Source organism: Rhincodon typus, chromosome 25 (genome assembly GCF_021869965.1).
Source record: "Rhincodon typus isolate 14 chromosome 25, sRhiTyp1.1, whole genome shotgun sequence".
In the NCBI taxonomy this organism is placed as follows: Eukaryota; Metazoa; Chordata; class Chondrichthyes; order Orectolobiformes; family Rhincodontidae; genus Rhincodon; species Rhincodon typus.
The window spans coordinates 12,945,627-12,972,462 of NC_063356.1; the positions used below are offsets into that span (position 1 = coordinate 12,945,627).

Sequence of the window (26,836 nt, forward strand, 5' to 3'; positions counted from 1 at the left end):
TCTTCTTTTTAAACTGAATAGCATTTGAATTAACTTAATCAAGCTATGTTCATAAATGCCAGTAAAACGTGTTGCATCCATGGATATGAATGTCTTATTTTTCATTATTATGAGGCTGATACAACATTGTGCTTCTGCCTAAATTTTAAAATTGCCCCTTAGTTGTTAAGGTTGCTAATTAGATCATATCCCCACAACCTTTTCCTGTTAAAGTAAGAATCCAACATTATTCTGAAAAGTTACTGAATCTGTTTCGACCATCCTTCAGGCAGCGCATTCTAAAACGTAAATCCGTGTGTAAAAATATTCCTCCTCTCCCACTTCATTCCTTTGCTATTTATCTTAAATGTGTCCTAGATTGTATTTGTTGCTCATGCTGATAATTGGTGCTGTAACCACAATCCAGATTTAGTATTGTTATGACTCTATGAGTGGTCTTTTAAAGGTCACTCACACCACCTCTGCACACCTACTGTTCTGAGAGTTGTACTTTTCACCCTAGGCCACACTTATGGAGTAGCAGGGGTGGATGCATGATTTTGAACCACAGGAGTATAGTTTCCTTCTTGAACATATCACAGATGTATATACATCCACTCGTTTATTTTCTTCCACGTGCTTTTATGTTTTCACATTAAACTCCTGCAGGCAATACTCTGACTAATTAAAGTAGCAGGTAGGAATTTGATGACAACACTGCTAACTCTCCAGTGTGCATTTTGCCAATGAACTCTACTTGACACTCAATAGTAATATTCTTTCCCATTGTATCTATCAAGCTGGTTAGTTCATCAGCTCTTTAAAAAGAAAACAGGAATTTTAAAAGTTTTAATTAGCATTTTGCAATTGCTGTCAGGTACTGCCACAAGAGCAGTAACGCAATTGAAACTTTATTGTACAGTATTAGATTTAGAAATTCATGAAAAGATCTTTTCCCAGCTTTTGGATCATTGCTTAACCTATTGTTATAAAACCAAACTCATGTAAAATCCCTAGAGATAGACTTACTGATGGTTGACTACTTCACAACTGCTACTGTTTCTCCCCTCACCTCCACGCTCAACAGAAACTCAAAATAGAAGCGGCAGGAGGCTCTTCAGCCCATTGGGCTTGCTGCAATATTCAACAGCATTATGGCTGATCTTGTATTACAGCACCAGACTCCTGGGCTCCCCCTACACCCTTGACATCTTCAACGTATTGAAATCCATTTTTTAAAAAAATATATTCAGTGACTGGGCCTCCACAGGCTCATGTGATAGAGAATTCCACAGGTTGACCACCTTCTGCATGAAGAAATTTCTCATGTCAGTCCTAAACAGCCTACCTGTATCCTGAGACCTTGTTCTAGATCCCCCAAGCAGGAGGACCCTTGTTGGAATTTTGTACATTTCAATAAGATGCCCTCTCATTCTTCCAAACTCCAAATTACTACACGCCTAGTTGAACTAAATGTCTCGTCATGCAACAATCCTGCCATCCCAGGAATTAGCCTGATGAGAACTGTTACACTCCACCTATAGCAAGCATATCCTTTCGTGGTAAGGCAACTAAAAGAGTGCCAGTACTCCAGGTATGGGCTAACCAAGGTCCCGTACAGCTGTAGTAAGGTGTCTTTGCTCCCGTACTCAAATCCCCTTGCGCTAAAGGCCTTCCTATCTACTTGCTGCACCTATGTGCTTGGTTTCAGTAACTGGTGTACAAGGACACCCAGGTCCTTTTGTGCATTTGCAACTTTTCCTGTCACTCTCATAAATGTCTCAGAGTTTCTTTCCTCATGTTACTCCCTTAAACTTATATTATTTAGCATGTATGGTTGCTCATACGACCTGCACTGAACTGCGTTAGCCATTGACACTCACCTGGGTAACTCAGCTCCAGATCTCATTCTAGCTTGTTCCACACATGGACTAAACAGCTGAACTCCAGGAGGTGAAGCAAGTATGATTGAACCTCACTTACTCAAAGTCTCAAGAGCTGGGGTGAAGAGTAGCAATTGCCAAAACTTAGGACTCCCAGCAGTATCCTATGTAATGTGAGCTGAACTTGCAGCCTATTCCGTACAGAGCCTCATGACCAATTAAGGTTGCTATTCTCTTCCAGGACATTGCTGTGACAGGTTATCAAAAACCAAGGGCATGACTTTAAGCTTTAGTACCTTTGCATGTCCCATTATTGAAGAAAGGTATCAGTGGAATCATTGATACTCTAGACTACACGATACTCAATGACCTGTCTCAGATTACGCAGCATACCAGGGAAGCTTGACTCAGTTCCACTCGTCTGCTTGTTGCTAAGTTCAGAATCCAACAATGTAAATAAAGACGCCCTCAAATGGTGGAAGTTTAAAATAAAACAGCATTTTCCAGCTGTCGCTGAAAATAATTTAAATGCTAAACACTGCAAATTATTGTTTTGTATAGATTTACAAATCCAGGGAGTGAATTGCTAATTACACTTGGGCTGCTCATTTCGATAGAAGAGTGACAACCTGCATTTCACCAACAATGATTCACACATTGATTGTCAATTTAAAATATTTAATATTTAATTCTCATTCCCTCTCTTGTAAGCATCGAACTACCTCACTGGACTCCAATTGCACAGTGGTTGTTCCAGGTGCTTTTCAAGAGTAAACCAACTTAACAAACATCTACTTCACATCTAACATTCCATATAGGATTCACCCAGGAACTTTAATCAAACTTCATAATTCTAAACCAAAACCTTGCAATAATTGCTGTGTCCTAATTGTTGCCTTTTTAAAAACCATCTCAGTATTCCCAAAGTACTACTTATGGCATATCCATGCTGTGGACGTGAAACTATTCTACTGCAAATAAATACACGAGACAAATTCCCCACCCCATGTGCACTGAAGGCAATAAATATTAATCTAAAAACTGCACAATGTAACAAATGCTTGGGGTAGGTTTTAATATCTGTGTTGGTATGATGCATTTGGCTTCTGATTTCAGGATGAAAAATGGGCTCTTCAACATCACAAAATCTAAACACAAACACTCCACCATGTTATGTTAACTTATAGAAACTAGGTGCAGGATTAGGCCATTCAGCCTTTCAAGTCTGCCTTGCTGTGTAAATATGATCATGGCTGATCATCTAGTGCCATATTCCCACTTTCTCTCCAGGAATTACACAGCTCCTCTGAGACGTTTCCCTGCCTCATTGATACTCTGTCACTTCAAAGCTGGAGAATAAATCTTTTCATCAAGAAGAACTTCCATCACACTGACCAGGTTTCAGGCCAATCCACATCCAACAACCAGCTTTGAAAACCGTGCCCACATTTTTACAGCTGTGACAAATGGCACCATAGCAGCTGAGAGAATTCGCAACATCCTAAATAAGAAAATAATTTTTTTTGTAAAATAATAGATTTCCCCCTCTCCGAGAAGGCTTTAAATAATTTCCGCCGCCAAAATCTAATAATTTCTTCATTGGGCACAACTCCCAAGTTTTAGTAACATCTGTCTGGCAGCTTTTAAGATATATTGTCCATACACAAACAGAGGAAAAGAACACCTCCCATCTTCAGAGGCAGAGATAATAAGAAAATATTGATATGCAAGAAGAAACTCTTTTGACCTATACTCATAACACATTTTTGATATGACTTTGCAGCCAGTAATTTTCTGCTGTTTCATATATAAAATACAACTTGTTCAGGGCATTGTTTGTGAGATCTTAAACATCAATGAAATAAATAAGCAGTGCTTTTTGTTAAAAAGATGTTAGTGAGGGATGAGATACGCAGACAATAACATTGACCTCTATTTAACTAACTAATTTGAGCAACAGAAATGGAGCAATGCAGCACTCTACTGAAATGCGCAGTCTAGATTGTGTTGCAAGTCTCTTGGGTGAAACTTGGGAGTTGTGGGCTTCTGATTTGGAAGCAACAGTGTTAGTAAGTGAGACAAGGCTGATACTGATTTCTTTCATTGTTATATATAATTCCTCTCCCAAAAACAGTGATGTTTTATTACAGCCAGAAACTAAAATGCCATAAAATCTTCAGGCTGACTGTAAGCTATTGATACCTCTGTCTCCAGAAGGGTTGAAAATTGATAATGAGATGGAATTGGATGAGCTATCAGTATTTCATATTGCTAAGGGACCAGGAACCAATGAGGTGCATCCAAGGATATTGAAGGCAGTGGGTGAGGGAATTAGAGGGGCACTGGCCATAATCTTTCAATCATCTCTGGATTCAGGGTTGGTGCTGGAGTATCGTGAACATTACAATCCTTTTTGACCATGGGCACAATTGCTAGACCTCAGTTTAAATTCAGTGGTGGAGATACTTCAAGAAATGATTATTTGGAAAAGAATTACTCATCATATGGAAGACACCAGTGTTAATTTGGAAGAGTCGGCATGGATTTATTAAGGGAAAACCATGTCTTACTAACTTCCTGGAGTTTTTTGAAGAGACAATAGTAGAATTGTTGAGGGCATCTATTGAACTATTGTACATGGACTTCCCAAAAGGCATTTGATACAATATCATACAACAAACTTGAATATGTCAGATCATGGAATAAAAGGTTCGATGGTACAACGATTCAAACTTAGCTGACTGACGGAAACAGAATTAACGTGCATTTTTAGGCCCGGAGGAAGATTTATAGTGTAGTTCCCCAAAGCATCAGTACAAGGACACTGGTTTTTCCTGAAAAATAATGATCTAGAGCTCAGTGTGCAGGGAACAATTTCAAACTTTGCCAATGACAAAACTTGGAAATATTGCAAATTGAGAGGACAGATTGATGAGTTGGTGAAATGGTCACATAGGTGGTAGATTCAGTTCAATGCAGAGAAGTGTGAGGTGCAGACAGAAAACACGAAGAGACAGTATAAAGTAATAGGTACTGTGCTAAAGTGGACGATTATTTAAATAAGAGCATGTAAGTAATGGGAAAAGACAAAAGTTTAGCACTAAGTCAAAATGCTCAGTAAGAGGTACAGACGCTATAGGGCCAAATGGTCTCCTGCTGCACTGTAAAAGTTCTGTGATTTTGAGATAATACATTCTGTGCATCCCCAAAATTCCTCCTGCAAAAGTCCTTCAGTCGCGTCCCTGGCAGTGTACATTTGTTGTATACGCTGAGCCAAGGACTTATAACTGATGTCAGGGATGCAGGGAAACACAAATCTGGCTTCCCGTTATTAATTTTTACTCTATGTGCCATACAGGTTTCAGAACGCTGGGCTAATCTAGAAACTGTCTGGATGGGTGCAGCTCAAACAATGCTCAAGATGCCTGCTTGATTGGCACCACATCGACAAGTATCCACTCCCTCCACCACTGACTTTTGTAGCAGCAGCGTGTACCATTTACAGGATGCATTGCAGAAATTCACCAGAGATCCTTAGCACCTTCCAAATCCATAACCACTTTCATCCAGAAGGACGAGGGCAGCAGATACATAGGAACACCACCACCTGCAAGTTCCCCTCCAAGCCACTCACCATCCTGACTTGGAAATATATTGCTGACCTGCTGTCACTGGGTCAAAATCATGGAATTCCCTTCTTCAGTGCTTTGTGGGTCAACCCACAGCAGGTGGACTGCAGTGTTTTAAGATGGCAGCTCACCACCACCTCCTCAAGGGCAACTAGGGATGGGCAATAAAATATAGCTGGCAAACCAGCAATGGCCACATCCCACAAGAGAATTTTTTTTTTTTTTTAAATGGTCATTAGGGGTAAATACCAGAGTGTCTACAAACAACTAATTCCAAGATGCTTCACAGGAGCATTAGAAAACAAAGTATGATAACCATAAGGAATATATACATTTAAAAAAAAAACTCAAACAAAAAAAGGCAAAAAGAATAAGCACAAAATAAACCATTATTCATAAGTGATGTGTAGCAGATAAATAATGATTTGCTCCTTTGACCTAGTGAGAGCTTAATATTACACAGAGAACGAAAGCCAATCATCGGGTCAATTAATTTCCCATCACATCCAGGTATTTATTCACATCAGAGATCACAAGGCCCCAAATGTCACTCCACTGCCATTCCCACTTCCACATCCCTTGACTTGGAGTTGACCAGTTCACGTCGGGTCTCAGATGAAATCTGTGGATGGCAGTGGATCCGCAGCAGTTCTAGCAAGGACTCTTTCTGCTCAGAGGACAGGTCCTCCTTATACCGCTGGGCAAAGGTAAGCAGGCACTGGTGCCACAGTACAGGTAGGATTCGCTGATCAGTCCTGAATTGCAGGAAGTGGAACACCAAAGCGTCGATTACTCGGAAGGGAAGCGCATACTTCTTGTCAATCATCAGTCGGAGGAAGATGCTGTTTGCTCCATTATATTCCATTTCCGCAATCTTCAGCATTGCAGCACTATTAACAGAAAATACATTGTGCTAAAGAGACGGAGATAGCAGTATCACAAAAACTGCAGACTATTAAAAAAAAACCCTTCATGCACGTTGCATCACGGAATCATCACTCAAATTTAGAAGAATTGATTAATTAACTTAGAAAATAATTTTGAATTTGTATTTTTAAACATGCATCATCTTGGAACCAACATACAATTTTCATTCCACTGCTTACTTTTCTCCATCCATAAATGTATTATTGAAAACAAGAATTTATTGATTGCTTCCTGATTTTAAAATATAATTAGGCAAGGTCGAGGAAGAACTGCTCTCATCACTATGGAGAGCAACAATTTGCATTTAAATAGCATCTTTAACAAAAATGTTCTAAAATGTTTCAAAGAGATGACCTCAAAAGTCGGATGGCATTGCACCTAGAAGGTGGTATTAGAAAGTGTGTGTGTGTGTGTGTGTGTGTGTGTGTGTGTGTGTGTGTGTGTGGTTCACCAAAAGTGCAAAACGTTACATCCCCAATAAAAGTGTCACAATTTCATAACGGAGTTACAACCTATATTTAAATAACACCTTTAGCAGAAACAAAATGCCCAGAAGTAGTTCACACATGGATTACCAAATAAACAGTTTGATGTGTAAATTCTCCTTCCCTCCCCTCCACTTAGAGAGTACAACATGCAAACCAACAATTACCTGGTGTGCAGAACTGGAATAGAGCATTTTGTCAGAATGCTCCCAATAATGATAGCTTCTCTTAGCGTGCATGTGCCAGATTCACACAAGGGAAGTAGAATACCTGGGGAATGTGGAGGGGGAAAAACATTAATTAAAAAATTGCAACCAAGCATGTATTCTTGCCTTCTCACAAATTATACATCTTTTCCCCCGTCTCTCTCACACAAATGAACATGTTCAATACTCACTGAAATGAAACAAAAAGAAATGCTCGAAGTATGCCAGATTAATGATTTTTTTTTTACCAGAACAGTAACAAAATAAAAACAATAAACCCGTTATATTAACTCGTTTTCTCTCTCCACAGATGCTGCCAGAGATATGCAACCTCCATTTTTATTTCAGATTTTCAAGCATCTGCAGTATTTTCAGTTTTGAAATAAAAATCCACTTATTGCCAGGAATGAAAAGACACAATAATTGCGTAGAACAGACATGGGACATTTCTCCTTGGTATCTTTAAGCATTTTCTCCAAATCTTTCAGTGCTCTCAGTAACCATCAGGATCTGCAAGTATCTCAGGCTGCAACTTTTCATTGTTACTAAATTAAAATATGAGACCAAAAAAATGCATAGTGTGTCAACAATGAGGGTGGAGGGGAATGTCATTCTTAACTGAATGATTTGTAAAAAAATTCCTTCACAGGATATGTGTGTAATGCCTAGACCATTACTCATCCTAAATGCCCTCAAAAAAGTGGTGGAGCTAAACTGCCGTCTTGAATCACTGCAGTCCATGTGCAACAAAAATTAAAATGGACGTGCCTCACAAATAATCTGCCAGCACTCGCTCAGATGATGACAAAGTCTACTGAAGCAAAAGTAGGTACCTTCAGTGCAGGCAGGGAAAATACATCTGCATTTAAAGATCAATATTATTGTTTTATTGTCAACCACCAGTTACCTGCCTGGAATTACCAGCACTTAGTCCTTACTTTCTACAGTTCAAAATTTCTTCAAACAAAACCCAAGTGCAGGTTGGGTTTATTTATTGCTTTGTGATCAACACAGTTCATGATAAGAAATTTAGAGTCCCAGCAACACAGAGTTATACAGCATAGAAACAAATCTATTGGTCCAGCTTGTCTGCATCGACCAGACATCCAAATCCAACCTAGTTCCATTTGCCAGCATTTGGCCCTTATCCCTCTAAATCCTTCCTATTCATGTACCCATCCAGATGCCTTTTAAAATTGTAATTGTACCCACCTCCACCACTTCCTCTGGCAGCTCTTTCTATACAGGCACCACCCGCAATGTGAAGAAGTTACCCCTCAGGTGCTTTTTTTAATCTTTCCCCTCTCGCCTTAAACGTATGCTCTGCAGTTTTGGACTCCCCTACCCTAGGAAAATGACCTTGGCTATTCACCCTACTCATGCACCTCAAGATGGATACTGGACTCCAGGTAAGTCCAGCAATTTCCGCAGGTGTGGCTGGGAAACCCCAGTGAGGGCAAGGAGGGGGATTTACAGAAGCTTAGGGATCTAAGTACATATCTTATGACTGAAAAAGGAAACTGACAAATGTACAAATCAACTGTAGTCTGCTGATGGTGCAAATTTCCAGATAGAATGTACCAGTTGTTACAATCATGGAGCTCAAATGGGTGATAAAATGATTACAGGGGTTAATTTGTTCATGAGTTAACACAGAACTTGTACATATCCCTATCCCTATCCCTACCCCTACATTAGTGCTCTTAATTGTCTTTACCACAGGAAAGCCTTTTTACCTTTAAACCAAGCTCCGGGTTTGAAGAGTGCTTTTTTTAAGGCTGCATAAAGGTGAAAGTTCAGGCGTTTATATTCCGCAATATCATCTCTGATTCGGGGCAAAAGCACCAAGTTATAGAATCTCTGCGCCATCTTTGCCTTCAGATTGGCAGTAAAAATCCTATAGGAGTTTGAAGAGGAACAAGTTAGGCAAGCATCAAAATTTTACCGTTTTTCTGTTTCAATACAAAATTGGTGAAATCACGCCGAAACATTTTCCTCTTCTACATCCTGTATATATATGACTGAATGATATATTATGACATATATGATCGAAATACATACAATATACATTAAATGATTGAATTTTCATTCAGTTTGAGGCAGAGAAGAGGGGTATAAGACTAGTAGTTTAAATTTAAGTGAGTCATTGTGAGAGAAGAAAAGCACAGCTAGCTAAACTGGACTGACAACTTAGGTTAAACATTAAGTCAATAGAGATGCAGTGGCACATATTTAAGACAGCAATTCAGAATATACTAAATAGATGCCTTCCAGTAAGAAAGAAAAATTCCCAGGGGAGGATCCACCATCTATGGTTAAAGAAAGAAAAATGTAAAGTTAAAGACAGTTTCAAAGTTAACGAAAACAGATAATTTCATCAAGATGAGAAACAAGTCCCATAAGACTGGACAGAATATAAAAAACAACAAAGAATGACTAACTAATAGGTAAAGTTGACACAGTAGGTAGGTAGAAACAGCAAAGAGGGTCTGCTAAGGGGATATGAGCAAAGGGCTAAATTAAAAAGCAGAACCAAAACAAGGTAATAATCTCTGGATTACGACTTGAACCATGAGCAAATTGGCACAAGATTAAAGAGCTAGATGCTTGGTTCAAAGATTTGTGTGGGAGAAATGGGTTCATTGGAAACAAATTCAAACAAACAATGGGACTTTGGCACCAGTACTGGAGAAGGACGGAGCTGTTCCAATGGGATGGGCTCCACTTAAATCATACTGGGACCAGAGTCCTGGCAAATCGCATAACTAGGACTTTAAACTAAATACTGGGGGAGGTGAATCAGTTGCAGTTGGAAAACTATGGAAAAAAATAAAGTGAGGGGAGGGCTCAGAAGAGGTTTATTAAAGTTCCCAGAATATGTAATAGGACAGAGAGTATAGAAAGGGTCAGGTGAAACTTCAGGCACAGGAGACAACTATGAGAAGGGGGGCAGTCAACACAGGACTGAGGGTTTTGTACTTAAATGCATGCAGTATATTAAACAAGGTAAAAGAGCTTGTGGTGCAGATTGAAGTTAGCATGTACTATGATGAGGATACCACAAAAGACATGCTGCAGGGAATCAGGGCTGGGAACTAAATAACCAAGGATTCACATCCTAGTGAAAGGACAGGTAGGTGAGCAGAGAGGGTGGGATTGCCTGATTGGTAAGAAATGAAATTAAATTGATAGCAAGAAGTAATATTTAGTCAGAAAACTTAGAATCTGTACAGGTAGAGTTGAGGAACCCAAAGTAGAAACAGACCCTGATATGAATACTTTGGAGGCCTCCTAGCAGTAGAAGAAAATAGATCAGGAGATAGAAAGAGCATGTAAGAAAGGCACTCCAGCAATAAGCATGGGGGCTTCAATATGCAAGTGGACAGGGAAACTCAAGTTGATAGTGGATTTCAAGAAAAAGGAATTAGTGGAATATCCATGAGATTTTTATTTTGGGAAAAGTTTGTGGTAGAGCCCACTATGGAACAGGCAATTCTGGATTTGGTGATGTGTAATGAGGCAGACTTGATTAAGGTGAAGGTTAACCTTGAGGTGAAAACACCGGAGGGGAGCAGTGACCAAAATATAATAGAAATCACCCTGTAGTTTGAGAGGGAGAAGCTAGAATCAGATGTAGTGGTATTACAATTGAATAAAGGTACCTATAAATATACGTGGGAGAAGCTGGCCAGAGTAAATTGGAAGGGGAGCCCAGCAAGGAAGATGGTAGAGCAGCAATGGCAGGAATTTCTGGGGGTAACTCAGGAGGCACAGCAGAAATTCATCTCAGGGAAGAAACAACATACTAAGGGGAGGATGAAGCAATGATGGCTGACATGGCAAGTCAGGGACAGCATAAAAGCAAAAAAAACATTCAATATCATACAGTCATACAGTGCAGAAAAGGCTCTTCAGTCCATCAAGTCTGCACCAAAGTCTGCTCCCACTTAAAAAGCGCGCTAATCCCAATTTCCTGGACTTGTCCCATATCTCTGAATGTTATATTTCAACTGCTCATCCAAATTTTTTTTGAAAGGTTGTAAGATTTCTGGCTTCCACTACCTTCCCTTCCCAGGCAGTGCATTCCAGATTCCCACCACCCGCTGAGTGAAAATGTTTTTGTTTCCTCAAATCCCCTCTAAATCGCCTTCTCTTTACCCTAAAACTATGACCCCTCAACCAAGGAGAAGCTGCTCCCTACTCATTTGTCCATGTCCCGCATAATCCTATACACCTCAATCATGTCCCCCCCACCTCAGCCTTCTCTGCTCTAAAGAAAATCCAAGCCTACGTAGTCTCTCCTTATAGCTCAATTTCTCCATCCCAGGCAACATCCTGGTGAACTTCCTCTGTATCCATTCTCGTGCTATCACACCCTTCCTGTTTTGAGGTGACCAGAACTACACACAACACTCCAGCCGTGGCCTAACCAACGCTCTGTACAACTCCAACATTATCTCCTCGCTCTTTATGGCACGACTGACCCATGTGCAAGTGTCCCATATGCCTTCTCAACTACCCTATTCATGTGCTCGGTCAACTTCAGGGATCTCTGAATAATTACCACAAGATCCCTCTGTTCCTCTAAGCTACCCAGTATCCTGCCACTCATTAAATATTCCCTCATCTGATTTCTTCTTCCAAAGTGCATCACCTCACACTTAACTGGGTTAAATACCATCTGCCACTGCTGTCCATGTATGAATGTGGTGAAGATTAGTGGAAAGCCAGAGGCTCAGGAAGCCATAAAAATCCAGCAGATGATAAACAAAAAAAAAGCAGTAAGCAGGGAGGCAGTGAAATATGAGGGTAAGCGAGCTAGTAGCATAAAAGATTGCAGGAGATTTTTTTTAGATATCCAAAGCTGACAGAGAGGCAAAAGTGGACACTGGACCACTGGAAAATGAGGCAGGAGATGTAGTAATGGAGAACAAAAAAATGGCAGAGGTAACTGGTACTCTACATTAGTTTTTCACAATGGAAGACCACCAGTAGCATACTAGAATTTCTAGAGAGTCAGGGGGCATAGGTGAGAGTAATGGCCATCACTAAGGAGAAGGTGCTGGGGATGCTGAAAGGTCTGAAGGTGGATAAATCACCTGGACCAGATGGACTACATCCCAGAGTTCTGAAGGAGATAGCTGAGGAGATTGTAGAGGCATTGGTGGCGATCTTTGAGGAATCACTGGAGTCACGGAGGGTCCCAGAGGACTGGAAAATGGCTAATGCAACACTCCTGCTTAAGAAGGGAGGGAGGCAGAATTCAGGAAACTATAGGCCAGTTAGCTTCACCTTGGTCAATGATAAGATTTTAAAGTCTATTATTAAGGATGAGATTGCGGAGTACTCGGAAGTGCATGGTAAAACAGGCTGAGTCTGTAACGAGTAGTGTGCCACAATCTGAAAAGAAACTGTCTATACCTACGGTTCCCTGTTGGCTAATCATTCTTATACAGTTCACGTGAAGCTTCATCAAGAGGAGGTCATGCCTGACAGATGTCAGAATTCTTTGAGGAGGTAACAAGCAAGTTAGACAAAGGAGAGCCAATGGACATAATCTATTTGGATTTCCAGAAGGCCTTTGACAAGGTGCCACACGGGACATCGCTAAATAAGAGTGCATGGTGTTAGGAGCAAGGTATTGGCACGGACAGAGGATCAGCTGACTGGCAGGAGGCAGAGAGCGGGAATAAAGTGGTCTTTTTCAGGATGGCAGCTGGTGGCTTGTGGAGTTCTGCAGGGGTCAGTGTTGGGAACACAACTATTCACAATATACATTAATGATCCGGACAAAGGAACCAAGGGCATTGTTGCTAAGTTTGCAGATGGCACAAAGCTGGGGGAAGGTTAGGTAATGTTGAAGAAGCTGGGAGGGTGCAGAGGAACTTAGACATGCTTGCTAGGAGAGTGGGCAAAAGAAGTAACATATGGAACACAATGTGGGAAAGTGTGACGTTATGCACTTTGGTAGGAAGAATAAAGGCATACACTATTTTCTAAATGGGGGAAAGTCTTTGGAAATCTGAAGCACAAAAGGGACTTGGGAGTCCTAGTTCAGAATTCTCTTAAGGTTAACATACTGGTTCATTTGGCAGTTATGAAAGCAAATGCAATGTTAGTATTCATTTCAAGACAGCTAGAGTACACGAGCAGAGATGTACTGCGAAGGCTGTATAAGTCTCTGGTCAGACCACATTTGGAATATTGTGATGGGTTCAGAACCCCTGTATCTAAGAAAGGACGCATTGGTGTTGGACAGGGTCTAGAAGAGGTTTATAGGAACAGTCCTGGGGATGAGAGGTTTGTTATATGAGACTGTTATATGGATCTGTACTCAATGGAGCTTAGAAAGATTTGGGGGGGGTAGGGGTGGGATCTGATTGAAACTTTAAATACTAAGAGGCCTGGATTGAGTAGACATGGAGTAGATGCTTCCACTAGTTGGAGAGACTAGGACCTGAGGGCACTGCCCTCAGAATGAAGGACCTTTTAGAATTGAGATGAGGAGGGACTCTTCAGGTGGTTAATCTGTGGAACTCATTGCTGCAGAGCTTATGGAGGCCAAATCATTCCGTGTATTTAGGACAGACATAGATAGGTTCTTGATTGGTAAAGGGATCAAGGGTTACTGGGAGAAGGAGGAGGGGGTTGAGAAACATAGCAGCACAGCATACTCGATGAGCCGAATGGGTTCTTTGCCTTATGGTCCTATAGTCCAACCAGACCACAGTGCTGCTCTCTCATAATGGAGAGATGACTGGTGGTGGTGTAAGCAGAGGGTCATCACACTTCAGGTGAACTATACAAGAATGGTTAGCCAACAGGGAACAGTAGGCACAGACAGTTCATTTTCAGATTGTGGCATACCACTCGTTGTATGTTGCCAGTAATCAGTACTGGAACCTCAATTTTTTGCAGTTTTTATAAATGTCTTGGATAAAACGATCAAAGCCATAGTCACTACAAAGACAGGAATGGAAGTAGAGTATGAAGAGTACATAGGGAGGCTATAAAAGAGAAGTTAAATGAGTGGGAAAAACACTGGCAATGTTGTATAACTGAGGCAAAATATGAAAATGTCCATTTTGCAGGAAGAATAATAAAAAAAGAAGTATTGTAAATAGTGAGATATTTCAGACCTCTGAGATGCAAAGGGATCAGGATGTCCTACTGCGTGAATTGCAAAAGGTTAGGATGAAGGAACAAGTAATTAGGAAAGTTAATGGAATGTTATTGTCTATTGTGGGGGAATTAAAAACAAAAGTAAGGGGGTTATGCTTCAGTGATGAAGAATGAGGCAAGACCACATCTAAAGTAGTGTGTGCAATACTGGTTTCCTTATTTAAGAAAGGATGCAAATGTATTAGAAGCAGTTCAGAGAAGAGATGCTTTGGACTCAAAGGGGCACACAGTGCAGGTCCGCCTTACCTTGTTGCCTGATACATGGCTGCCGCTGTCCAGCTTTCTGGTTCAGTGATGTACAAGATCTGTTCCCAGTTTGACAATGCTGGGATAATCTTAAATGCTTTGGGGAGTTTCCCACTCCTGTACTTGCACAATACCTGTTGGAAATCAAGAGACAAAATTTAACCATTTTTGTTAAACCATTACAGTATTCAATTAATACAGAATGATATACTCTATCATTCCAGCTTCAAATGTTAAAGACAGACACGTTTCAATAAATAATAGTTGTGGAAAAATTCATATACCTACAAAGGACATTGGACCTAGTTGAGAAAGGAGATTCCAGTTGTCAATGGTTTAATGAAGAAAAAACATAGGACTGCGTTTCAACACAATTGACAGATGTGCCTAATGTCTTTTCGCAAAATTGATCATGACACACATATTCCCCAGCACGAGAGAAGAACTTTTCCCAGGAAACAAATGGCAGGAGAAGCCGAAGGAAAAAGAAGCTATCAACTTAATTATTTATACAGGTGACTAACTCTGTCACAGAATGAGAGCAGTTCCTAATGCTCACCTTAGATCAATGCGTAGGACAGATAGATAGAGGTGGGAATAATCAGTAAACTAATATCTTTAAGGATTCATACCAGTATACTACAAAGCATGGTAAAATCTTTTAGACCGCAGCAGTTCAAGAAGGCACCACCTTCTCAAGGGCAATTAGGGGTGAGCAATAAATACTGACCTAGCTAACACACCACCTTCTCAAGGGCAATTAGGGGTGAGCAATAAATACTGACCTAGCTAACAATGTCCACATCCCTCAATTGGAAAGGGATTTTAAAAAATCCACCTTTTAACCTTTTTTTTTAAGAAGGGGCTGTTGCACAAAGTTTCCTTTCAATCATTTTTCTAATCTTTAAGGAGTAAAAGAAAACATTTTGGACCAGAAATGTCTATGACATACAATTAAAATTTAAAGGACTATCAATAATAAGATAACAAAAAATTCCAGACGAAACCAATTTTAGGATAGAGGAAATAATAAATAATAGCAAGGACTGTGAAACCAGAGGCTCAATTCAGAGAAACGTTGTGACAGGCCTCTTAGAAATCCACACCTGAAGGCTTAAAATTTCAAATGGAGTGAAGAGACCATAATAGGGGAATTACATAGTACTGCTGACAGAAAACTACCAAGAAAATTGTTCAAGATTGAAACATAAGCAATAAGCTAGGAAACAGCCCTCAAGCAAAGTATAAGTGACAAATCATTGTCAGTACCAGTTTAATTAAGCAGGTATCAAATTGATCATTTCTTGGCTTTGTATCTAGAGGTATAGGATGAAAAAGCTCAGCAAACAAAAAAAAAATAAACTAAACTTGCTCCAGTCCCAATTTAGCTCTACTTGTACCAGTGGTAGCTGCCTCTTCAGAAACAAGAGTGGGAGACTAAATGCTCAAGTCAGAATGCAGAGCTTTAAAGGCTCGTCTGAGAATGGAGGAGGAGAATGTTTAGAGGAGAAATTCCAGGGGATGGGGCCTAGTCAATGAAAGGAAAAGGTCAGAATCCTCAGGGCTGAGAGTTCCTGCCAGGTGGTGACGATGGATTTGTAGGTATGGATGAAGTAATGTACCTAACACTTTCATAGTATACTGTGACAGAATCAGAATAGAGGTTAAACTCTTTACAACTCAAGAGCTCCCATCCACAGGATTGTGGGGGCGGGGGCATTAGCAGGAAGCAAAATTAATCTCTCTCAAAAAAACCTATTTTCAGATAAATAATCTACAAGATTTCTCAGCTGGGAGGTGGTGCAAATATCTGGGGGGGTGGCAAGAAAGTAAGTTTAGCTTTTAAAAATAAGTAAGAAATATGCTGCATTATGAAAATATTTTTAAAAACATTCATAGGATACAAGCGTCGCTGGCTGGACCAGCATTTATTGCCCATTCCTAATTGCCCTGGACAAGGGTGCACGGTGGCTCAGTGGTTAGCACTGCTGCCTCACAGTGCCAGGCACCTTAATTCAATTCTAGCCTCGGGTGACTGTCTGCGTGGACTTTGCTCATCCTCCCTGTGTCTGCATGGATTTCCTCCAGGTGCTCCGGTTTTCTCCCACTGTCTAAAGATGTGCAGGTTAGGTGTATTAGCCACGATAAATTGCCTATAGTGTCCAGGGATGTATAGTTCAGGTGGATTACCCATGGGAAACGCAGGGTTACAGGGATCGGGTAGGGAGGTGGGGCTGGGTGGGATCTTCTTTTGAGTACCTGCCGCTCCTCCATGGGCCGAATGGCCTGCTGTAGGGATTCGATGATAAGGCAGTGATGAGCTGCCTTCAAGTGCTGCAATCCTTGGGGTATAGGGTGCTGTTCTACAGTGCTGTTAGGAAGGGATTTTGATGACAAACCATAACAATGACAATGACACAGTGTGAATAACTGGGATACCACAAGGATTCCCTCTCTCTCAGGACAGGAGTTCACAAAATGGGCAATGGGCAGATTGGGACAGTCACAGTCATAATTTCAGCTGTCCCTTGTTCCACTTGTGCAGCAAGTTGGCTACACTTCCTGGCCTGTCCTCAAGTAGTTGTGGATTGTCCAGATTTTCCTTGGAAGGTTGAAAGCTGAGACCTAACTGCTTGGGTTTTTTCCCCCAGGTTGCAGTTGGCTAAGTCTGCAGTCAACCAGGAAATGGACTACAGAGAGGTGTGGCTGTCAACAGTTTATTGGGGTGTGGAATACATTTCAATAGGGACTGCAGGATTTTAGATGAGAGTTTTTTTTTTGAGGTCCTGCCTTATTGGAAATGCTTCATTAGCTGTCAATTGGCATTCCTGAGGAAGACGTTTCCCCTGCAGACATCAGAAAGCTCAAGGTGTGCTTATACACAAAGTCACTTAAGCTGTGTTGGTCAATATCATGTCATAGAGGCATACAGCAAGGAAACAAGCCCTTCGGCCCAACTTGTCCATGCCAACCTGGTTTCCTAAACTGAACTAGTCCCACTTGCCTACATTTGGCCCATATTGCTCTAAACCTTTCCTATCCAAGTACCTGTCCAAATGTCTTTTAAAAGTTGTAATTGAACCCTCCTCTATCTCTTCATCCGGCTGCTTGTTCCATACACGCACCACCCTCTGTTTGAAAAGGTTGCCCCTCAGGTCCCTTTTAAATCTTTCCCCTTCCCACCTTAAACCTATGCCCTCTTGTTTTAGACTTCCCTACATTGAGTTGGAAGCAGTTCTGATCACTCACCACACTGCACTCCCTCTACTGGCAAAGCTGGATATAGCAAATTATTATAAACAGCATTCAGTATACCTGTCATGACCACTTTTGGTCAATAATACATATTTTACAATGGACTTGGCGGAACACTTTACCTCACGCACGCCTTTATAAACATCCAGGACCCTGGGATCAAGCTGAGGCATAGGTCGGCCAGAGAATTCAGACATGGCTGTCTCCACTTCTGTCTGCTTCTCTGTGATCTTCTCCATGATAATGTCGGCAAGTGTACGCCTTCAGTGAAAAACAAGAAAAAGTTAACTGAGCAGTGCATGTGTATCATAGATCATAGAATCCCTACAGTGTGGAAACAGGCCCTTTGGCCCAACCAGTCCACACTGATCGTCAGAGTATCCCACCCAAAGCCATACCCCTAATCGACACATCCCTGAACATTACGGGCAATTTAGCATGGCCAATCCACCTAGCCTACACATCTTTGGACTGTGGGAGGAAACTGGAGCACCCGGAGGAAACCCATGCAGACACGGGGAGAATGTGCAAACTCCACACAGACAGTTGCCCAAGGGTGGAATCGAACCCGGGTCCCTGGCGCTGTGAGGCAGCAGTGCTAACCACTGAGCCATCGTGCTGCCCCCTGTGTGCAGCCAAAATACTTGCACATCTAATACCTGTGTGGGCTCAAAATTTAAGGGTTGATCATTATTTGACATCTACTTCCACACTTACTGACAGTATAGAGGAACATGACAAGGGGCCCTTGCGGCACAATGGAATGTCCCTATCTCTGAGCTAGAAGGCCCAGGTTCAAGTCCCACCTGCTCCACAGCTGTGCCGTATCATCTCTGAACAAGCCAATTTGAAAATATCTAAAGGAACATGGCATTGGAGGCCTCAAGACCATTATAACATCGTTAAGAATAGCTAACCCTCACTCATACCAATTCTGTGAATACATTCATCATCCAGTGTTACACTGGGCACATACATACACAAAAGCAGAAATTTAATCCCTTTTCTGTGTTGGATTTTTCAGATTGCAGAGACTGCACTGGGACACTATACTAGACGTTGGTATACTGACGTCAGCAGGTGGGCTGAGAGGACTCAAAGGTATTGACTTCTCCGTGCTTCTGAGCACTGCACAGGGATCACTGCTGGACAGTGTACACAAACATGTCAGCTGAGAAAATAAAGATCAGCTCTGGCATTCACCCTAATCTGCACCCACGCACCCACTCACCCAGAGATAACTGCCTGCTGACAATCACAACTGGATTTGCACCCAAGGCATGATTTCTTGGACAGAGGGGTGCCATGGGAGGGGTGCATGAGATGGTGGAATTAATTAAATGTACTAATTTGACCACATATTTTCTGCAACTCTCCCTTCATTCCTACGAGGGTGTTCAAAAGATTTGTGAATACTACACATATCTTTTCAAAAAAAAGTGGTGTGCATTACAAACATAGCTGATGTGGTATTTAGAGGGATATGGGCCAAATGCTGGCAAATGGGACGACATTAATTTAGGATATCTGTTCAGTGTAGAAGAGTTGGACCAAAGGGTCTGTTTCAGGGCTGTACAATTCTATGACTCCCCATCCCTACAATTTCAGATTCAAAAAACACTTGCACTTCCCTCTGGCAACCACTAAAGCCACTCTACACAGCACCAGCCACCATAGGCTGTCCCCGGTAATGTTCTACCCATTGGTAGTAAAAGTCCAACTTGACAATTTTTAATATTCCAGACCAAAACTGGAATTAAAAAAAAAACAGGTGGCTTCAGTAGGTGAAGAATGGAGCAGGCATAGGGTAGAAATTACTGAGTTTTTCTACTGAGGCAGTCACTTCCAAATAAGTACAAAAAAGCAATGGGCCTTAATGTTTTCTCGACATTACCTTAATGGTGGATTTTTGCTCATGAACATATCGATCGCCTTTTCATCCTCAGGGTTCACAATGACTTCCTTACAATAGTCTTCCTTTGCCATCGCCGCAGCTGTCTCCAGTGTAGGCCATTCATCATCCGAATCGGAGTCAGAACCTTTACTCTTCGAACTTGTGCCTACATAAGTCAGAAGACATTTCATAACAACAAGCACGGGGTGGGGGGTCCTCTTCTTCCTAATTCCATAGTTATGCTTAACCATTCATTCCCTTGTTTTGCTTCCAGCAGCTTTTAATGAAGGTGAACCCGTCACCTCTCGCATGACCCTTTTGACCCAAATTTCTAAAGGTGTTCAAGGATTCTGTGTAAGGCTGCAAATTCGTAAGACAATATAGAGGATCTAGAAGCCAAGATGGTAATTTTCTACATGTAATACAGACTGAGTCCTTTCAGTGCCACAGACAGGCATTTTGTTACAGTAGCCTGCACTGAATATGGCAAGCCAACGTTTCTATGTGCCCAATCCTTTCAGCCTCTCTGTTGAAGCCTTGTCTAAATTCACCAAAGTGATGTTATTTCTCTTTTTCTAGACATTGGCAATAAATGTAGACAGATTCATTCAATGGTTACAACGCAAACAGAGGCCATTGAACAGTTATGCCTGTGCTGGATCTCAGCAAGAGCAACTCAGTTGATTCCACTCCTCAGTCCTCTCGCTGTCATCCTGCAAATGTTCTCTCTTCGGGTGCTTATCCAATTCCAGTCTGAAATCCTTACTGAATCTATCTCCACCAGTGGAGACAGTGCATTCCAGATCATAACTATTCATCCTGCAAAATAAAAGGATATTCCTCATGTCTCCTTTGGTTCTTCAGCTAGTCACCTTAATAATGGGTGCTTTTGAGTTCCTCATTTTTCAGCCAGTTAGCGATAGTTTCTCCCCATTTACCAACCTCAGCAGTTCAACTCTGCATTGCAAAACACACAAATGGTCTTAATCCTTCTTACAAAAGGGTTTATAGCAATATTGATCTGAAAACAACTCAGCAGCTGATGCAATCGGTTTGGCAGTTTTTCCAAGATTACCCAAAAACTGGAGAAAAGCAAGTGCAAATTTCAAGACTTTGTTTTTACTGAAATTATGCCCTGTATCCAGAGCGATACAGCACTCCACAAGTAGCAGATAAAATAAGAATTGAGTGTATTCAAACTGAACAATACTACTGGGTCTTAGAGACAGGCAAGTAATTTCAGCACCCTGAAATAAACCAAAGACCTTAAGACTGTACTAAAGTTATGTCAAGGAATGGGAGGTTAGCATTTTGAATATCAAAATGCTCAATCTTTTCAAACACCGAGAGATCTATGTTGTATTTTCTTCAGCCTGGCTCTGAACTCCTGTTAATCTGAAATGATGCATAATCAAGGGAACATATTTTATTAAAAATATTAAAAAATAACAAGGAAGTAGGTCTATAGATAATTTTATATGGTCCATCTTTCACTTTACTTAAGAAAGTAATAGCAGCTTTCCCTTCCCAGTTCAGTCATGACTGGGTACAATCCCACAGGACCTATTCCCTGACTGACATTGTTATTCACCGTCTATATGCATCCTACCACATCAAGCCATGTATGGTACAAGGTATAATTTTTCAAGGTATATAGACCAGTGTGCGTCAACTCATTAATGTTGAATTATTGCTGTCAGTTTCTCCATTTGAAGTCAGAAATGTGCAGTGTTGCAGATGGCTATTGTTGGAAGTCACAGCAGGACTGGTCACTTATGAGTAGCCCTATCTTCTGTGGAGTTTCTGCCCAACTGCAAACGGAGGACAATATCACAATAAGATTGAAAACAACAAATGGTGAAGCTTTGATGAAGAGTTATCTAGGCTTAAAACCTTAGCTTGCTGTCTCTCCATAGATGCTGTCTGACCCGCCTGTGATCTCCAGCATTTGTTGTTTTCAGTACAGATTCCAGCATCTGCAGTAATTTGTTCCCATATCACAATAAGATAGCTTCTTGTTCACACAAGTACATCATGCTTCTTTTCAAAGGTAGACCAAGAAAACACTTGGTAAGATGAGGTAGTAGGAACTGCAGATGCTGGAGAATCTGAGATAACAAGGTGTAGAGCTGGATGAACACAGCAGACCAAGCAGCATTAGAGGAGCAGGAAGGCTGACGTTTCGGGCCTAGACCCTTCTGAAGGGTTCATCCAGCTCTACACCTTGTTATCTCACTTGGTAAGATGAGACCAGATATAAATGAGGAAGCTGGTCAGCAAGGTGACCATACAGAGCAGTAGGTGAGACTGAAGTGACTCTCTTTAGTCTGTACAAAGTGTCTTCATGGAATGCCAAATAAAAAAAAAACAAAATGCACATCCCCACATCTTCCTTGATAAAAATCAACTTACAATTTCTTTGCTCTACCTTCAGAGTATGCATGAAAACATACTTTAGTCAGTTTTTTCCTTGGTCCACATTTTTACAACTGGCGAGCAGGGTCTAGGATCAGAGATTTCACAACACAATGGTTGAGTGATGTTTATCAATTACCATGAGAAGATAACAGATTGTTTGTTTTCAGTACTTTGTGAGACCAATTTCAATACCTAACTTATTAACATTATAATCACTTTTTTGTTTTCGTACTTTACAAAGACACATGCATACTTTGCTTTAAAGCCCCACAATTGAAAACAACCCTTTCCAAATTCCTGTGGAAAAGGAAAGAGAAAATAATCCAGTTCCAAAATCTAGAGGAACTGTACACAAAATCCACTTCGAGTTAGGTGTACAACTTACTGATACCACAAACTAAAAAGATGATCAGATTAACAATCTCCATCCAAATCTTAACTTATTTTCCCATTCCTTTCCATTTCAGCTGCTACACATTTTTACCATTTTCTGATTGTACCAGAGAATCCTGTGCAACAGGCAATTAGGAAGGCTAATGGTACGTTAGCCTTTCTCCATGTTAACAGGATTTGAGTACAGGAATCGTGAAGTCTTGTTTCAATTATACAGAAACTTGGTTTGACTGCACCCAGAGTGCACAGCATGTGCAGTTTTGGTGCCCTCGCCTTAAAGGAGGGTAATACCACTATAGAGCGGGTGCTCTGAAATTCCACCAGATCTCAAAATGTTGAACTATCCTTGAAGAGAGACTGAGGAAACTGTGATGATATTCTATAGAGTGAGAGGTCATCTCATTGGAATCTACAAAATACTTGAAGTGACAGACGGGAAAGATGCAGACAAGGGGTTTCCTCTGGTTGGAAAGTCTAGAACCAAGAGTCACAATTTGAAAATAATGGGGAAGCCTATCAGAACTGAGATGAGAAGTTTTTTTTAAAAACTTTGGGGGAACATGAATCTTTGAAACTGTATACTCCAGAGGGCTGTGGAAGCTCATTCATTGCATTGGTTTGATTGACAGATTTCCAAGACCAATGATATAAAGGGGTAAGGAGATAGTGTGGGAAAAAGACATTGAATTGGATAATTAGCTGTGATCATATTGAATCTAGAGCAGGCTCAACAGGCTGAATAGTCAACTCCTGTTCCTATGTCCCTAAATATTCCAAAAGTTCAAAGGATCCATTGGCAAAACAATACATCATTAATGTCCTAATGTATTACACATTAACAGAATAAAGCAATTTCCAGTTTTTACAAGTAGGTACATAACACCTACTTGGAGGACTTACTCTTCACTTAAAAACTCACCAAGTCTGGCAACATCTACAGAGAGAGAAAAATCATCAATGTCATCGGGAAGGCGATCGCTGATGTTCTGGGATTCCAAGTTTGAATCCTGCCATGGCAGAACTTTTTATGAAAAGGTCTGGAATTAAGAATCTACCGATGACCATGAAATCATTATCGATTGTCGGAAAAACCCATCTGGTTCACTAATGTCCTTCAGGGAAGGAAATCCACCATCCTCATATGGTCTGGTCTACATTTGCCTCCAGACCCACAGCAATGTGGTTGACTCTCAATTGCCCTCTGAAATGGCCTAGAAAGCCATTCAGTTGTACCAATCACTACAAAGTCTCAAAGAAATGAAACCAGATGGATCACCTGGCATCGGCCTAGGCACCAGAAGAGACAACGGCAGAAACAGCCCTGTAGACCCTGCAAAGTCCTCCTTACTGACACGTGGGGGCTAGTGCCAAAATTGGGAGAGCTGTCTCACAGACTAGTGAACACAGCCTGACATAGTCATACTCACGGAAAATCATCAGTAGCAACAGTGTGTAGCATCTACAAGATGCGCTGCAGAAATTCACCAAAGATCCTCAAAGAGCACCTTCCAAACCCATGACTACTTCCATCTAGAAGGACAAGGGCAGCAGATATATGGGAACACCCAACCACCTTCAAATCCCCTCCAAGCCACTCACCATCCTGACTTGGAAATATACACTTTTTCTTCACTGTTGCTGGGTCAAAATCCTAGAATTCCCTCTGACAGCGGGTAGACTATAGCCGTTCAAGAAGGCAGCTCACTACCACCTTTCCAAGGGCAACCAGGGACAGAGAAGAAATGCTGGCCAGCCAGCAATGCCCACATCCCACAAGTTAATAAAAAGAAGTCCAAAATAACTCTTCTTCAGGGTCGTCCTCCACGGAGAAGAAGCTAAACAGGAGCTTCAAGAGGGTTTTTTTTTTGAAAAAGAAGGGTTTGGAGACAATACTGTACATAAACAGAAAGTTACCAATGACTTAATGGTGAAGGGTCCTGAGACAATCGACAATTATACCAACACAGTAAGAGGTGAATACCTGTAAGGCAGAATCTGCTAGGGTGATGGATACAGGTTCAATTATAGCTGTTAAAAAGGAATCAAGTTGTTTTTTTCTTCACCAGCAAGAAAACAGCAAATGCAATGAAGGGTCTAACTTGATTTCTCATTGAAAGTGACAGTACAGACCTGAATGTTCACTTCTGGGCTCAACAAAAGAAAAAAAGATAGTTTGTATTCATCAACTGTGGTCTTAGAGTCACCACACCACACAGAAAATGTAAATAGTAGGATTGTTAGATTCTGTAAAGAAATGGGTTATTATTTCAACTGAACACATCAAAAGCACCTTCAGTCAGGCCATTCGGCCAACTAAATGCTGGTGTTCATGCTTCAGACGATTTTCATCGAAGTTGCTCAGCATTTATTTCTTCCCCGTGCGCTTATCCAGCTTTCCCTTAAATTTGGATAGAATTCCAGATCATACGATATTCCAACACTTGTTTAGCCTGGTTAACTATTTTTCGAAACTGCTTTGGCAACCTTGGGTGATGCGGATTTAACACCAAACCTGTTACAACACTTTGAGACCCCCGGCCCCCGCGCTTTCTGGCCGTACGGTGCAGTCAGACCTACCCAGGACCGTGGTTTGGGGTCTCTTCTTCTTGCCGACTCCATGCTCTGCCTCCAGCTCCTCCTGCTGAATCCTGGCCTGCTCCAGGATCTTGCGGGACAGTTTCTCGTCCACGTACTCATCGTCAGCCTCGTCGCCCCGGCCCCGCTTCTTGATGCGGCTGATCGGTTTGACGGCATCTTCCTGCAGGATCTGATCGGCCAAGGCCAGGCCCCTGGACTCCTTTAGCCTGCCTTTAGCCGCCTTCGCTTTCGGCATCACCCCGCCGAAACTAAAGCACCAGCCCCTCCTCAGACACGTTGAAACAAAAACGGAACCGTACCCCTCCTTTCCCAGATCCCGGGGGGAAAACACCGGATCAAAAAGCACCGACCACTTCTGCCCGACCCACGTGGCCAGTACACTGCCTCCTGCGCCTGCGCGACATGTATCCATTTCAATAAGACACACCACGTTCCATCATTACCATAGTCAGTTTCATTCTACCCAATTGCTCCTCCCTGCTTTTCTCCCACTTGGTCTCTTTCCATACTTGTTGCTTCCTTTTAATCGGAAGCAGGCCTTCCAGCCTGTCCTGCTGATGCTGGCCCTTTGAAAGAGCTCATCCAATCTGTCCCACGGTCTCTGCCCCTGTAAATTATTCCCCTGTAAATTGGACTGGGGCAAAAGAACAGAAATTGCTGGAAAAGCTCAGCAAGTCTGGCAGCATCTGTGGGGAGAAGTCATGGTTAATGTTTCGGGTCCAGTGAGCCTTCCTCGGAACGCACCCAGTTAGACTGGGATTGTTTTCCTTAGACCACAAAGGGCTCATTGAGGTCTACAAAGTTGTGGGGTCATAGATAAAGTAGGTAGAAAGATCTTTTCCTCTTAATAGTGGAGTTAATAGCGGGGGGAGATGACGGGAGGGACACAGCATTAAGGTAAAGAGCAGGAGGTTTATGGGGGAATTTCTTCCATTTGGGTCGGTGTCTGGAAATTACTGCTTAAAAGTATGGTTTAGGTGGGAACCGTTAAGATATTTAAAAGCATTTAAATGAGCACTCGAAATACCATAACATACTAGGCTATGAACTGAGTGCTGGAAAATGGGACTGGAATGGATAGATGCTTGATGACCAGCAAAGGACAAGATGGGCTGAAAGGCCTTTTTCCCTGTATAAGGTCTCCATGAGTCTAAGCATGCCTATTGAATGAGGTTCCATCAGTTTTACTGGCATCGTAACATTTTGTCTTCAACTCAATGACCCATGCACTTCTAATTCTAACTTGTTGTACTTTGTTGATTTTAATCACTCCAGCATTGATGGCTATACCTTCCCTAGGCCTCCAGGCTCTGAAATACTCACCCTACATTTTTCCGCTTCTCTATCTCCCTTTTATTTTAAATTCTTCTTAAAACCTATTTTTCGACAAAATGTCTGGGCTCCAATATCGCATTAAGTGGCTGAGTATCATACTTTGTTTTTATAATACCCCTCTGAATCAACACCTCCTCAGAAATGTTGAAACAAAAACTGAATCATACCCCTCTTTTCCCAGATCCTGGGGGGAGGAAAAAAAAACTGGATCAAAAAGCACTGACCACTTCTGCCTGACCCACGTGGCCAATACACTGCGTTTTGCGCCTGTGCGACATGTATCTATTTCAATAAGACACACCACATTCCATCATTACCATAGTCAGTTTTATTCTACCCATAATGTTTTATGACATTAAAGATTCTATATAAATACAAGTTGCCCTCTAAACTCACCTTTGGTCCC

The 26,836-nt window shown here is 41.5% G+C and overlaps 1 protein-coding gene across 1 annotated transcript; it reads right to left on the reverse strand.

The window, feature by feature from the left end:
• Nucleotides 1-5,976: 5,976 nt before the first annotated feature.
• bysl (bystin-like) lies at nt 5,977-25,543 on the reverse strand. Its single transcript, XM_020531154.2, has 7 exons — nt 25,075-25,543; nt 19,687-19,852; nt 17,915-18,053; nt 14,538-14,671; nt 8,846-9,006; nt 7,071-7,173; nt 5,977-6,381 (listed from the first exon to the last, which is right to left on the reverse strand). Exons 1-7 carry the CDS (start codon nt 25,505-25,507, stop codon nt 6,039-6,041), a joined length of 1,479 nt encoding a protein of 492 aa, XP_020386743.2. The 5' UTR covers nt 25,508-25,543; the 3' UTR covers nt 5,977-6,038.
• Between the last annotated feature and the right edge of the window lie 1,293 nt (nt 25,544-26,836).

Coding starts and splice junctions, on each gene's coding strand:
- bysl (XM_020531154.2), bottom strand. CDS start 25,507: ATGGATACATGTCGCGCAGGCGCAGGAGGCAGTGTACTGGCCACGTGG. Junction 9,007..14,537: donor GCCATGTATCAGGCAACAAG/GTAAGGCGGACC, acceptor AAACTCCTATAG/GATTTTTACTGCCAATCTGA. Junction 7,174..8,845: donor ACCCGGAGCTTGGTTTAAAG/GTAAAAAGGCTT, acceptor CACATTCCCCAG/GTATTCTACTTCCCTTGTGT.